This window comes from Schistocerca americana, chromosome 3, assembly GCF_021461395.2.
Source record: "Schistocerca americana isolate TAMUIC-IGC-003095 chromosome 3, iqSchAmer2.1, whole genome shotgun sequence".
In the NCBI taxonomy this organism is placed as follows: domain Eukaryota; kingdom Metazoa; phylum Arthropoda; class Insecta; order Orthoptera; family Acrididae; genus Schistocerca; species Schistocerca americana.
This window is the reverse complement of record NC_060121.1, coordinates 840,032,381-840,048,739: the sequence shown is the minus strand read 5'-3', so window position 1 is coordinate 840,048,739 and position 16,359 is coordinate 840,032,381. Positions and strand designations below refer to the sequence as shown.

General features: G+C 38.8%; 1 protein-coding gene across 3 annotated transcripts in view; it reads right to left on the bottom strand.

Annotated features, from left to right (window-relative positions):
- LOC124605477 (nuclear pore complex protein Nup98-Nup96) overlaps positions 1-16,359 on the bottom strand; it is a 135,603-nt gene that overhangs the window by 76,266 nt on the left and 42,978 nt on the right. For all 3 annotated transcript variants that reach the window (XM_047137194.1, XM_047137196.1, XM_047137195.1), the window contains one exon: positions 13,763-14,048. In XM_047137194.1, coding sequence (XP_046993150.1) covers positions 13,763-14,048 — 286 coding nt within the window. The remainder of the gene's footprint in view (positions 1-13,762; positions 14,049-16,359) is intronic.

The following is a 16,359-nucleotide window of genomic DNA, read 5'->3' as shown; positions in this document are numbered from 1 at the left end:
GTTCTGCAGTTGGTGGTATTCTTACCAAACCTCTGGTGGTACCAACAAGCCGTGCCTATTTCACAGTTGTCATCGAGGGTGCGGGGGTGTGGGGGGGGGGGGGGGGCAGTTAGAAATGTGCCAGCAGGGGTGACTGTTTTCATATGGGTGAGGGTGGTCAGCACCTGGCGGCAGATGTGTGACGTGCAAGCGGGTGAAGCTGGTGGTAAGTGCTGCAATCTCAGAGCTCAAGCACAACAGAATCTGGTATAAGTTAGGGGCCTGCTTGCTGAGCATTGTATTTCAGTGGTCAGCCGGGTCAAGCAGTTCTGTAGTGCTGATAGTCAGGCCTACAATATAATCTCTGCTGTGTGTTGCTGTGGATAGGAGGACTCAGCATGCCACATGGTAAAACTATGACTTGTCGGGGCACATGGCTGTCAGCTGCAGGTGGGGCGCGAAGGTACATGGTGGTGAACACAAAGGGAGAGCATGTGTGGAGGTGAGCAGTGCTGCGCATGGAGAGATGGCATGGGTTGGGGGTATGGGTGCACAAGGTGGAACGCATGTGAGGACAGAGCAGTGGTGCATGTGGAGGGAGGGCACACATGGAGCAATGTGGGATGGGAATTGAGGAGGCACGGGGCTAGTGGAGGCGCAAGCAGGATGCGTCGAGCCCAGCTAACAGGAACTGATTTTGTGATCACATGGCGGTGGGCTAATTAGAATAATAAAAAAGAAAAACCAGTATGTTTTGGTTATGAGACTCGGCACTTTGGTTAAGAGGTGGTCACCAGTGGAGGAATGATTTACGTTCCCTTCTATGCTCCTAATGGTCATACATGTCAATAGAGACATGCTAATTAATAAAGACAACAATAAATAATGGGGCATGCTGGTAGAGGCATATGAGCTGGTTTGGAGATATTATTCCTAAAAGCTAGCAATTACAATAAAGTTTAATGAGTTATTACCTCTTAATCAAGGGGGTCCTTGCTCATGGTGGAGTCTTTGAATGGGGTGGACAATCAATGGTTCATAATATTTTGTTCAGCAGCGTCGGGCAGGGCAGGGAGACTAACTTCTGTGGTGTGCTTGGTGCGAAAGAGCTGCCAAAATGGCTGGGGATGGAACAGTAATAAACCCGCCTGGTACTCCTTGGGTACGCTGCACTTCACCACACTATTCACAACACATTGCACACAGTACTCTGGGTGCTGATACTGGGGGGATGTACCAGGCATCCAATATCAGGCTTGGTACAGCTGCAGTCAAGGGAAGCCCCTCGAGGGAACATAGCTCGGCAAGTCAGCGCAGAAGACACGATAGCACTCCTCTCGCTAACTGTACCATGACAAGACACTTACACTGGACGCAGGACAAAATCCTGCTGTCCACACGTAGGCTACTCTAGCAAAGTGCAGCACATGAAGACACGAGCCACGTGGTGTAGTGCAAGACGAGCTGCCAAGAGCGCAGCTGGGAGATGGAAGAAGATGTTGGAGCAGAAGAAGAGACTGCTCGATCGATGGTTTGGTGTGTGTGGTGGCCATAAAGTGTGGCAATCTAAGCTCTACCTCTGGCAGAAGTAATCAGCAGAGTGCTAGGAGAATACAGTGGTACCTTGTCCGGCAGGCACTTCACTGATCACTGGTTTTTGGTGAGTGCAGTCTGTCGTCTACTGACACCAGTGGAGGCGAATGTAAGGAGTCAGCACAAGCCATTCCGGCTGCTTCATCGAAGTCCTTATGCACTTTTTTACAACACTGATCTTCATTAACTTCTGAAAATAAGGTTTATTAACTTTTGAAATTACTGAATCTGGCAAACTATAGTGATTTATCATTTCAGTTAAATATATTACTCGTTCTGTATGTTCAGTAATTTCATGTATTACTTTCTAAGCTATTGTATTTCCGTGTTGCCTTAGTATATTGTAGTTACTTCTGATGTCTTTTATACTTAAATATTATGTTTTTGGTGATGAATTGTGGCTATTTGGAAAAAAGTGGTTATTAAACTCAGGAACACTGAATATTTCCACGAGGTCAAGCTATGTAATTATCACCATATTGTGTGAAATAATAAATTAATCTCTTTTCAATTTAAATATTCGTAATATGTTAAATATAATGGTAATTTAGCAATCAAGTTTTGTGACAGCTTGCATATTCAACTGAGCTCCCACATAAGTAATGACCATTATCATCCATACACATATCATTAACTGTTACACAAGTTAAAATTCAAACTGACCAAATTAGTATAAAAAACTATTGCCCATTTTAGGTATGGTGACATTTACTTATATGACTAAACTTCACTAAAATTGCAGTTTCTTAATGAGTAACAAATTCAACTACCTGATCAAAATTAATGTTTGGAATTACTCATGTTGCACCAAATTGTTATTAGGGCAACATATCCACGTGTTGTCCTACGATTTTGTTGAACACTTTTCAAAATACTGCAGTTTATGTTCGTCTGAACTCATGCCTTTTCCAATAATTAGGTACACTTAACAATGTTGACTACAAGTACCAAATGTTGTGGGAGGGTCACTAACTGAATGAAAAGACATTGTCCTCGAAGTTCTCTACATATGAACTGGCAGAAATCTTACCACTTCAGGTTGACACTGAAGCCAATCTTGAAAATCAACAATGCTGTAGGAGCAGTAGCAGCTTTAGCATCATAGTTGAAGCTCCAATTTCCTTTGTTGTGCTGTGTTTCAAGTGTTTCATGAGAATGTATCTTGTTAGTATTAATTCTTCTCCTCCAGGCTTCAAGACATTGTAACTAAATGTCTAAGAAGATGACCTAGCCAAGGGTATTGGATGGGTCACAGGTGGCGAATACAGAATAAGCGGTCCCAGACCAAGGAAAAATAAAACCAAATCCACTTTGCCTCTCTCTTGTAGCAAGCGGCGAAGTGGTCAGTGTGTGTTCATCACTGGTGCGGCTGAAGTTTATATTCTGAAACTAACCCTTCCAGTCTTAACACTCGAGTTCACTAAATGAGCCTACTCAACCCCATCTGATTCCAGGAGCAATCATCATGGACCATTTTGATAATCGCAATATTATAATAATATAAGGTAGCCAATCTACCACCAATATTACTGGTGGAACTGGTCTTTCAGATTCTGGGGCAGCCAGGTTAAAATGCAGTGTGATTCAACAAAGGAAGTCTTGAGTCCTCTGGTCAACTTAAAACCAAAACAAATTCATTTTTTGCAACACTTAACATCAAACATTTTTGCAACCAAGTAAACTTCATAAATTGGGAGATACATTAAAAGAACAGAAGATTCAAATTTTGGCACTTCAAGAAACATGAATGACGGACAATAACACCATCAATCACTGCAATTATCATCTTGTTAAAAATAAAACTGATAAAAGGATACTTAATAATACACCACATCTGGGAGCTGCTTTTGCAGTCTAAAAATATTTTAAATTCAGTAACTGAGGTAAAACCCATTAATAACAGACTAATGACAACTTCTCTTAAATGTGCAAATAAGGTATACACTTTAATCAATCAAAAAGGATAAACATAAAAAAACTGAAATAGTTAATGAAGCGTGGGAAACGTTAGAAAGCATCACCTTGAAAATTCCCTCAAACAATGTTAAAATTTTAATGGGTTATTTTAATGCTCAATTAGGTAAAGAGAAAAAGTATAAGAAAATGGTGGGTGGATTTCCTGCACATAAATCAACAAACTAAAATGTCCAAAAACTTGCTGAAACATGCAAAAATTTTAATCTTAAAATCATGCCAATACATTTTAAAAAGAATCCTTCAAAACAAAAAACTTGGCGGGCACCCAATACATTTATTGGGAATTTCAAATTGAAAAATGGTTCAAATGGCTCTGAGCACTATGGGACTTAACATCTTAGGTCATCAGTCCCCTAGAACTTAGAACTACTTAAACCTAACTAACCTAAGGACATCACAAACATCCATGCCCGAGGCAGGATTCGAACCTGCGACCGTAGCAGTCCCGCGGTTCCGGACTGCAGCGCCTAGAACCGCACGGCCTCCGCGGCTGGCAATTTGAAATCGATCATGTAGCAATTTCATACCCTAACTACAAAGAAATTTTAAATGCCAAAGTTAGGAACATGGCTAATAAAGATTCTGACCATTATTTAATGTGAATAAAAGTAAAACTTCAACATCAAAAACTCTTCAAAATAAAAAATGTTATACCAAAATTTGACACTGCTGAAATAACCCCAACTCTAACAAGTGAACCTGATAAGAAACAATCCAACAATTGGCAAAGCCTAAATGAAAAGTTCATTACAACAGCATAAAATTTAATTCCGCTTCAAGAGAAACAAAAACACCCTAGGTGGAAAGGGGATTGTGAAACAGCAGTTAAGTCTAGACGTGAGGCATTCAATAATTGGAATAGCAACAAAACTGAAAATACGTACAACAGTAAGAATACATAACAGTAAGAAAAGAAACATCTAAATTAATCCGAGAGACTAAAAGAAACTGAAAACGCCCAACTTTTAGAAACCGAAAAAGACTTCCAAAAGAACAATACAATAAACTTTTATAAAGCATTCAAAACAAAACTAACTGGTTATCAACCTCAAAGTCTCTGCTTCCAAAATCAAAATGGCTGTTTGGATCTTAACAACCAGGAAAATTGTAAGGTATTTGCTATTTATTTTGAAAAACTACTGAACTGCCCAGAACCAGCAAATAAATTCCAACCACAGCAAACTGGTAACACCAACCCTAACTCTAAAGAACCTGACAAAATTGAATTAATTAAACAAGTTAAGACACTTAAAAACAGTAGAGCATTCGGAGAAGATGGTATAACTGCAGAATTACTAAAATCAGCTGGTCCAAATGCTATCAAAGAGATCACTCAACCAAGAGGACATACATGGTAAACTGAGAAAATACACGAGGACTGGAAAACTGCCTTAATTCATCCGTTGCATAAAAAAGGGGATAGAACTGATGTTAATTACCAAGGAATCTCTCTTCTCCCGGTCACATACAAAATTCTCTCGTAGTGTTTACTTGATCGACCCCAAGAACAGTTAGAACCTAAAATTGGAAAATACCAAGCAGACTTGGACCAAAACGATCCTGTCCAGAACAAATCCTTAATGTAAAACTAATCCTTACACACCAAAATATTTCTGGTAACAATGTTGTATGCCCCCCCATGAACCATGGACCTTGCCACTGGTGGGGAGGCTTGCGTGCCTCAAGGATACAGATGGCCGTACCGTAGGTGCAACCACAACGGAGGGGTATCTGTTGAGAGGCCAGACAAACATGTGGTTCCTGAAGAGGGGCAGCAGCCTTTTCAGTAGTTGCAGGGGCAACAGTCTGGATGATTGACTGATCTGGCCTTGTAACAATAACCAAAACGGCCTTGCTGTGCTGGTACTGCGAACGGCTGAAAGCAAGGGGAAACTACAGCCGTAATTTTTCCCGAGGACATGCAGCTTTACTGTATGATTAAATGATGATGGCGTCCTCTTGGGTAAAATATTTCGGAGGTAAAATAGTCCCCCATTCGGATCTCCGGGCGGGGACTACTCAAGAGGACGTCGTTATCAGGAGAAAGAAAACTGGTGTTCTACGGATCGGAGCGTGGAATGTCAGATCCCTTAATCGGGCAGGTAGGTTAGAAAATTTAAAAAGGGAAATGGATAGGTTAAAGTTAGATATAGTGGGAATTAGTGAAGTTCGGTGGCAGGAGGAACAAGACTTTTGGTCAGGTGATTACAGGGTTATAAATACAAAATCAAATAGGGGTAATGCAGGAGTGGGTTTAATAATGAATAAAAAAAATAGGAGTGCGGGTTAGCTACTACAAACAGCATAGTGAACGCATTATTGTGGCCAAGATAGACACAAAGCCCATGCCTACTACAGTAGTACAAGTTTATATGCCAACTAGCTCTGCAGATGATGAAGAAATAGATGAAATGTATGACGAGATAAAAGAAATTATTCAGGTAGTGAAGGGAGACGAAAATTTAATAGTCATGGGTGACTGGAATTCGTCAGTAGGAAAAGGGAGAGAAGGAAACATAGTAGGTGAATATGGATTGGGGGGAAGAAATGAAAGAGGAAGCCGCCTTGTAGAATTTTGCACAGAGCATAACTTAATCATAGCTAACACTTGGTTCAAGAGTCATAAAAGAAGGTTGTATACCTGGAAGAATCCTGGAGATACTAGTAGGTATCAGATAGATTATATAATGGTAAGACAGAGATTTAGGAACCAGCTTTTAAATTGTAAGACATTTCCAGGGGCAGATGTGGATTCTGACCACAATCTATTGGTTATGAACTGCAGATTGAAACTGAAGAAACTGCAAAAAGGTGGGAATCTAAGGAGATGGGACCTGGATAAACTGAAAGAACCAGAGGTTGTACAGAGTTTCAGGGAGAGCATAAGGGAACAATTGACAGGAATGGGGGAAAGAAATACAGTAGAAGAAGAATGGGTAGCTTTGAGGGGTGAAGTAGCGAAGGCAGCAGAGGATCAAGTAGGTAAAAAGACGAGGGCTAGTAGAAATCCTTGGGTAACAGAAGAAATATTGAATTTAATTGATGAAAGGAGAAAATATAAAAATGCAGTAAATGTAGCAGGCAAAAAGAAATACAAACGTCTCTAAAATGAGATCGACAGGAAGTGCAAAATGGCTAAGCAGGGATGGCTAGAGGACAAATGTAAGGATGTAGAGGCTTGTCTCACTAGGGGTAAGATAGATACTGCCTACAGGAAAATTAAAGAGACCTTTGGAGAGAAGAGAACCACTTGTATGAATATCAAGAGCTCAGATGGCAACCCAGTTCTAAGCAAAGAAGGGAAGGCAGAAAGGTGGAAGGAGTATATAGAGGGTTTATACAAGGGCGATGTACTTGAGGACAATATTATTGAAATGGAAGAGGATGTAGATGAAGACGAAATGGGAGATAAGATACTGCGTGAAGAGTTTGACAGAGCACTGAAAGACCTGAGTCGAAACAAGGCCCCAGGTGTAGACAACATTCCATTAGAACTACTGACGGCCTTGGGAGAGCCAGTCATGACAAAACTCTACCATCTGGTGAGCAAGATGTATGAGACAGGTGAAATACCCTCAGACTTCAAGAAGAATATAATAATTCCAATCCCAAAGAAAGCAGGTGTTGACAGATGTGAAAATTACCGAACTATCAGTTTAATAAGTCACAGCTGCAAAATACTAACGCGGATTCTTTACAGATGAATGGAGAAACTGGTAGAAACGGACCTCGAGGAAGATCAGTTTGGATTCCGTAGAAATGTTGGAACACGTGAGGCAATACTAACCTTACGACTTATCTTAGAAGAAAGATTAAGAAAAGGCAAACCTACGTTTCTAGCATTTGTAGACTTAGGGAAAGCTTTTGACAATGTTAACTGGAATACTCTCTTTCAAATTCTGAAGGTGGCAGGTATAAAATACAGGGAGCGAAAGGCTATTTACAATTTGTACAGAAATCAGATGGCAGTTATAAGAGTCGAGGGGCATGAAAGGGAAGCAGTGGTTGGGAAAGGAGTGAGACAGGGTTGTAGCCTCTCCCCGATGTTATTCAACCTGTATATTGAGCAAGCAGTAAAGGAAACAAAAGAAAAATTTGGAGTAGGTATTAAAATCCATGGAGAAGAAATAAAAACTTTGAGGTTCGCCGATGACATTGTAATTCTGTCAGAGACAGCAAAGGACTTGGAAGAGCAGTTGAACGGAATGGACAGTGTCTTGAAAGGAGGATATAAGATGAACATCAACAAAAGCAAAACGAGGATAATGGAATGTAGTCAAATTAAATCGGGTGATGCTGAGGGAATTAGATTAGGAAATGAGACACTTAAAGTAGTAAAGGAGTTTTGCTATTTAGGTAGTAAAATAACTGATGATGGTCGAAGTAGAGAGGATATAAAATGTAGACTGGCAATGGCAAGGAAATCGTTCCTGAAGAAGAGAAATTTGTTAACATCAAACATAGATTTAAGTGTCAGGAAGTCGTTTCTGAAAGTATTTGTATGGAGTGTAGCCATGTATGGAAGTGAAACATGGACGATAACTAGTTTGGACAAGAAGAGAATAGAAGCTTTCGAAATGTGGTGCTACAGATGAATGCTGAAGATAAGGTGGGTAGATCACGTAACTAATGAGGAGGTATTGAATAGGATTGGGGAGAAGAGAAGTTTGTGGCACAGTTTGACTAGAAGAAGGGATCGGTTGGTAGGACATGTTTTGAGGCATCAAGGGCTCACAAATTTAGCATTGGAGGGCAGCATGGAGGGTAAAAATCGTAGAGGGAGACCAAGAGATGAATACACTAAGCAGATTCAGAAGGATGTAGGTTGCAGTAGGTACTGGGTGATGAAGAAGCTTGCACAGAATAGAGTACCATGGAGAGCTGCATCAAACCAGTCTCAGGACTGAAGACCACAACAACAACATGTTGTGTGGACATCTGCGGATTTTAAAAAGGCCTACAACTCAGACGAACATGAATCTCTTTTCCAAATTTTAAAGAAGCAAGGGCTAGATAATATAATTCTAACACTGATTAAGGAAACATTAACTGACACTGGTTCTAAAGTTAATTCTAAGAAGGAATTTCTGAACCATTCGATATAATGATTGGCGTTATGACAGGGAGACGGACTCTTCCCATTAATGTTTAACTGTGTTTTGGAAAAGGTGATTAAGAATGGCGAGAGTCAAGTCAAAATACAGATCAATCAATCAAGCAGCGGTAATATTGGAAAAAATTTTCTCGCCTTTGCAGATGATATGGCAATTTTAACTAGGGATATTACCACAGCTCAAAAAACAAACTGAAATTCTTAAAGAAGTTGCGGCCAAAGTAGGACTGCAAATATCATTCGAAGAAACGGAATATATGACATGCAACAAACAAGCACCAAAGTTTCTGAACACAAAACATGGAAAAATAAAAAGGGTTCCTCAGCTTAAATATTTGGGGGAAATCATACAAGAAAACGGTCTGGAAAAGGCTGCAAACAAAGACTGCTGTCAAAAAATTACAACTGCATCCAGATTAACACACAGTATTTACAATAAAAAATCACTTCCTAAATTCAGTCAACTTAGGCATTATAGCTCTGTAATCAAACCTGAAAGTCTTTATGGAGCAAAAACTTTAATTTTAAATAGAAAGAGGGATACTGAAGAAATTGAAAAGAAAGATAGAAAGATGATTTGGAAAATTTTAGGCCCCAAAATTACTGATTGAGAAACTTACAGGCCGAGAAGTAATAAGGAAATAGAAGAATATACGGACATACATGGTGACATGAGAAAACGAATACTTAAATTTTACGGGCACATTAAAGGAATGGCACCCACTAGGCTGACAAAAGAAATAGCAGAATTCTATGAAAACATAAGTAAGGTGAAAACAGAGCCAATTAAATGTATCACTGCGATTAAGGAGAATCTTAACAAATCCACTATAACTCAGGCATATGTTACAGATAGAGAAATTATTCAGGCAAAAGATATTTGCTTCCAAAGCTGGTCAGAGGGAAATTAGCAAACAGACTGAAACACCATGGTCTGATGAAAGAAAAGGACTTCATTCCGAAAGCATGAAACAAATTTGGACACAAAGGAAGGCCAACCATCAAAAGCAAAATTGATAGATTGTACCTCACGTGGTCCTATTGACCCCATACGTGAATAATTATAATCCAAAGCGAAAATAATTATAATCCTGTAGAAATGTGCCCTACTGTCAAGTATTTGTCCATTTTTAAAGTCAATTCAGTTCGAGTAGATACAGATTCAAGAAAACTGCAGTTTAAATGTGGCTGACATTCATGATGTGCTATACACTCCCATGGCTGGCAGCACAATGAAATTTGCTGCCCCTCACAATGCCTCTCCCCATGTTTGTCATACTGTTCGGCTAAGCTGATTTCACCGAACCTCCTCCAATCACTCCAAATTCTTCAAACTGAATCTACACAACAATTCAATTGCCAAAGCTTCATCTTTAAGTGTAAGATGACCACTATATTAATCCTATTACGCAACATAAAAGTGACCTCGGCAGCAATAATCTAATCTGCGAATGTAAGACGATCCTATATTTTCTGATGGCGAATTTGCAGAAAAAGATCTTGTCTTACAGCCAGGTAAATACGGTAATCTGGTTTTGTTACCTTCTGCCATACACTTTGACGGTATGGATATGGATGAAATAATAATATATCTGAGAAATATTGTAACCTCAAACTATAACATAATCTTAAAATCTCAGCAGAAATTGGCAATTTCAAATTTCAATAGTATACATGGTGACACATTGTCGGTATAAAATGTTATGGCTGCATTTTATGCAATATCAGATGAAGTTTGATGTTCTTTGGATCTAAATGATTTAACTGTCATCAGATATGTAAGCTTATCAGATGTGGTAAAACTGTGGCAAGGTATCTAGTATCACATGCATACCTGCCAACTTTTGATAAGGTCTATCAGTCAAACTCATGCACGCCAAGAAATCTAATGATTTTCAACATACCCAGACTTGATGAAAATAATAATACTTCTGGGCTACAAAATACAATAATTAATCCTTTAAACAGGATACTTCAATGGAATTCCATCTCCTTGCATCATAGGCCAATGATTTGTAGAAGAACATAATAATCAAGAAGAAATCCACGTTAAATAGCAGCAGGTGTTGTGAATATTGGTTTTGAGTGTACATAACATGACTTCCTTGACAAAATAAGCAGATATACAATAATTGAAAAAGGCTTTACACAATAAAACTTGTTTAATTTAACACGGGCAAGAAATAATATAATACACACTGCAAATTACTGTCTAGTTTGATTTCAAAGTCATTGTTGTAGCCTTTTTAGCTTCCTATAAAAAGTCTTGAGAAAATGGTTTGTCATGACAGGGACCAGAACTCCTGGTCTTCAAAATAGAAGTAGACTCCAGAGATTAATTGGACATGGATGATCTGAACTCTGTTCCCTTTTTCTTTTCTGAAAACACGTTTACATTCTGCATTGGTATGGGGGTATGGTGAGAATAGACAGCATTGCTCTAGAGATCGGTTCCAAGAATTCTTGATATTTGTGTCCAACTGGAATCATTTGCAGCCAAAGTATCATTTACCTGAAGAGCTCTGAAGCTCATTCACCACCTCATCTATAATTTGATTCTCTTCCTTGCATAACATGATAGAACACTTTTCCAAGAAAAAATGAATGGAAGGAAACTGTGCATCTTTCATTTTGTCTAACCTAGCAACCTGAGCATGCTTTGCATCATCAACAAGTTTCCACTCAAGGATGATGTGTTAGTCACAGGCAGTACAAACAAAGTTTCTCACTGAAGAAAAGAAAAGGGATTTATCTGTATCCTGGAGATCATTTACTATGTTCGAACTCTGAATGCCAACAACTAATCCATCATCACTTCTTTGATTTTGAATCATGTTGTGCTCAACTTCAATCAATGAGAAGCTTTTCTCGATTTTGAACTTAAAAAACTTGGCGAACAACTGCTTTAGCAAATCCATTAGAAGTTCTCATAAACAGTGAACTTGTGGGGAAGAAGTCTGAAGGGCAACATTCAATTTGACAAACACAGGTAAGGTAACATTTAATTTGTCAAACACGGGTATAGTCAGATGAAGAAAAGTGCAAAAGGCATTGTTCAAGTTTGAAGACAGGAACACGAACCATTTTTCCTCCCGTGTTGTAGCAGAAGTCTTACTTCTTACAATGGGTTTGCTACGTTTGAAAGACTATGCTATTCTTTTATGGGCATGTGTAGAAGCAAAATCAAGAATTCTCTCCTTCTGATACTCTTTGGATCCACTTTGTTCAACTCAAGGTATTCTGAATGATTGTGGAAATGTTTTGGTTACACAATATTACTTCCTCCTTGAAGGAAGAAGGAAATGGATTCCACTGCTCCAATAGTCTATTCAAACATCTGCCTAAAGATAACGACTTAATACATACATGCCTAAGAATTTTCTTTGCCCCTTTATTGTGAAAGTTCTGAAATTTCTGAGTTCTTTTCTTTTCACACTCTTCTCTAAAAAATAAAACATATCAATAGGATCTCATCCACTTTAAGTATTAATCTTCCAGCACCTTCCTCAGCTGCTAGATTAATCAGATGGCAACTGCAACCTATGATGGCAATATCTGGTTGAACTTGCTTCAGAACTGCTGAAATCTCATTTGTGTGTCCTATCATAATAGGAGCACTGTCAGAGCAGAAAGACACACAGTTTTCAATTGGTATGTTATGAGAATTAAGCTGAGATAACATCAAGTTACCTATGTTTCGCCCTGTTGAGTCCCCATCTAATGCTGGTATGGATAGCATAGTGCTCACTACATTTTCCTGCAGAATGTCATAGAATGTAACAACAGGTTACAACATGGCACTCATATCATTAATTCCATCTGTTGCCAAAGAAAATGGTCCGTTCTGAAGGCACTTGACAACTTCATATCATGCATTTTTTTGCATTTTATTTACAATGCATGTCATTTTCCTGCGACAACAGCTATATTTCTTTGCAACTTCTGATGTGGGAAATATCTTCTTAAATAAAGCACCAACATGATCACCAACACTTACGGGCACATTGTATTCTACCAAAATGGATGTAAACAGAAGACTCGGCCCTAATTACATAACTGCCAATGTCTCCAAACTTGGCAAAAGCAGTGATTTTCTTGTTATCTTCCTTTGATTTAACATAACTTATGCACTTAACATCATCATTTAAATTGTGTCTTCCACCATGTGCAATATTAATATCGCACTCACATACCCCGCAAAAGGCAAATGTTTCTTCCTTTCTGGATTTTAGAATGCATGGAAAATCAACAGAATAGGATTCTTTAAATGTCTGGAAGTACTGTTTCTTGTTGGATTTATTCATGAAACTTACAATAGGAATACAGTGTATGACAATGTCCAAGAACAAATATCTCGATACATATTTAAACACTGAAAGGAACCTGGATCACTGAACGTCTCATAAAATTGTTACAGAAATATGCAAGGCAATCAAACACTTCATTGAAAAATGTCAAAGCACACAAAGTCTTAAACGACTGAATGAACACAATGTCAACCTTCTGATCAAAGAATATGCACATAGTAAAACACACACACACACACACACACACACACACACACACGTGGAACAAAAGCAGTTAGTACACATGTGGTCAAAGAATATGGGTTAAATCACAAGTGAACAGAGCGGAACAAAGAATTTGTGATGCAGAACCTGTCGACACGTAAGATTCATATGGAAGAACTGTCAACCCAGCTTTAAATTCAATTCCAATGACGACACAAATATCAGACAGTTAAAAGTGCCAATCATATCACAGAACGAGTTATTGACTATAGTAGACTTGCCTTTGGCCCACACAAACAATCGACTGTACGGAAGTGGGGTGATAATCGAATGAAAATGTTTAAAATTTTTGTCCAAAAAGTCGTAAAATGACACCGTCCATCTGTAAACCCATAAAATGCTGCAATTTCTAGAAATTTTACAGATAAACCATAAAAGTTGGCAGGTTTCCACATTTTAATAAGGCAACATACAAGTCCAGTTTGGATTACAACTCACAAATAATAGACGGTGATACTGTCAGTTAATAAACATCAGCAGTTTCATTTCCAAGCAATTACTGCATGCATATTATTCACACCAAACTCACCTAGTGTGTTACTTGTAGATGTTGGAAATCCAAATCCTGTTGTACTGGGCTTGAAAGTGTTGCCCTGGCCAAATAGAGGTGTAGATCCCGTAGTGCTGGTGTTGTTAAAAAGTCCTGTACTGCCAGCATTACCAAAATTGGATGTTGATGTGCCAAACCCCCCGAAAGTTTGCACAGCAGGTTTTGCAAAGAGATTTGACTGAGTTGTATTTTGACCAAATGAAAAGCCAGTGCTTGTAGGAGCAGTATTAAATGGAGCCTTGTTCTGACTGAAGATGCCAATACCCTAAAAGAAAACAAAAGTAAATTGAACTATTTTAAAAACTGATACTTACGGCAGAAAAATTCACTAATAAATACATGGAACCTGCTACGAATTCAATCACAATTCAATCTAAAATCATTAGTTTTGTAGCAAATATTTTTCATCACACACAACAAACATCTGTTATGAGGCTAGCAGTAAAAGTGAAGTGATGCTTATACCAAAACTAGCCTGTCTGAATGGTGACAGGAAAAATTGTTTTAATCATCAAAATTTGACACAAAAGAAAGGCACACACAGTTCCTAATATTTTTAAGAAGATTGACACTACCGTGTGTGTGTGTGTGTGTGTGTGTGTGTGTGTGTGTGTGTGTGTGTGTGCGTGTGCGCGTGTGCGCGTGTGCGCGCGCGTGGGGGGGGGGGGGCGTGTTCTATCTCCAACGAAGGCCTTGTTGGGCGAAAGCTCATTTTCTGTCAGTCTTTTTGTTGTGTCTATCTGCAGCCTGACATCTCCACTATAGGATAGGTAGCAACTATCCTTTTCATGATATTGTTGAATTACAAAAGCTTATCATGCAACTGAATAAAGTGAAAGTACACATCCACTCATCACTTAAGTGTGGGAGGGAAGGGGAGGGCAGCATGCCAGGAATAGACGTTACTTTCCAGGGCGAATATTTGGTGGTTAATATTACTTACAGTGAAATATTGCCACCAAACCCAACCAATCTCATTTCGAAAGGCTGTAGAAATTTAAAAGTGTCGAGTATGACTGAAAATTTAAAAAAAAAGTCAATTGAGCATATTGGTGTTTGGTACAAGTTCCATGTAGGAAGACAAATTTCATCAATTAAAGTTGTAGCTTTCACACTGTGAATCACAAGACAATTCTAACTTCTAATATTGGAAGATGATTTCACACATGCCGTGGAGTTTACCTCAATGGCCCTGGCAAGAATTATTTTTGTAACATTATTCTACTCAGGTAAAGAAAAAAATAAGCAGGTAACTTAATGCAACTCAGCCTTCAGAGCATTCAATTTTTTTAAACATTAGCACAGGGAAGTCTAGGAAAATCCAGTGTGTTAATGATCAAAACAGCCCTGTGACTAGTGGTCTATGTGAATGCAGATATCAGCAGTACTTGTTACTTTGTGGATAAAATCACGTGCCGTTGTGGATATACACAAGTTATCTGCCAATATCTGCAATAATAATGTGTTTGTAATTGAAACTTACAGGACAATAACAGTCTTATTATATGCTTTTCATCAAATTGTTGTTATCTGTGTGCAGTAAATGAGATTGCAATGAATTGGCACTTCACTTCATGTCTGTTGTAATGTTAGCTGAAAACGAAGTCTGCAGCCCGGGAAAATAGAAAGTCTGACTCTGTCTTTACCATCTGGCTAAGACCGCTTAGTTGGATTCAATGGACCCGCACTTAGTGACTTTGCGATGCCAGTGGCCCAATCTTTCATTCAGTCTGTGAAGCACATTCTGGATGACAACCCTGGAAACTGGCTATCTGAGAGGTGCGAGTTCCCAAGCTTCTGCTGCCTGAGTGATCACATAATAAAAATGTCGGAGTAAACATTAGTAAGCTTCTGCTGCCTGAGTGACCACGTAATAAGTACGTCGGAGTAAACATTAGTGAACGTGCTTTACTAAAATTTACACAATGGACATCATTTCATGTATAGTGACCAGATTACCAGTGCTGTTTAAGGTAAACGGTACTTTTATTCTTGCAAATACTAAATCTTTTTGCCACTGCTGGTGCTGCTGCTGCTGATTGCAAGTGCCTTATCTTTATGTACCTGTTTTATTGTAAATTTAACATTTTGTGGAAAGAAATAAGATTCTTGTACTTCAATAAATACTATCTGCTTCACTCTGCAAGAAGATGCAAAGCGGTTGTACATTTTATCCAATATACTGTTTTGTGATGAGGCTGTAAGGCCAATGGAAAGAATTTGCATTATTGGGCCAAAGATAGCCTCCACTACTATGAATTTACTACAGAAGCCCTCAGCAAGTTAGGTTGCAGTGCAGTATGTGAAATAACCATATCATTCTTCTGTACTTTTTATAATAGGGTATGGGTGGTATATATAAAGTATCTGATAATCTGATACTGCTGAGTGAGTGACTGATAAACGAACTGGACAACATAGGACTCGTTGTTCATGTTCAATGATGCCTCACCCCACTACACCCACAGTGTATAAGACTATATCTACTGCATTTACTGCATTGACAATAGAGGAGATGCCAAACAGAGCACCATGCACACTGGACTTTATTCTGTTTATTCTGCTGGACTGTGCAC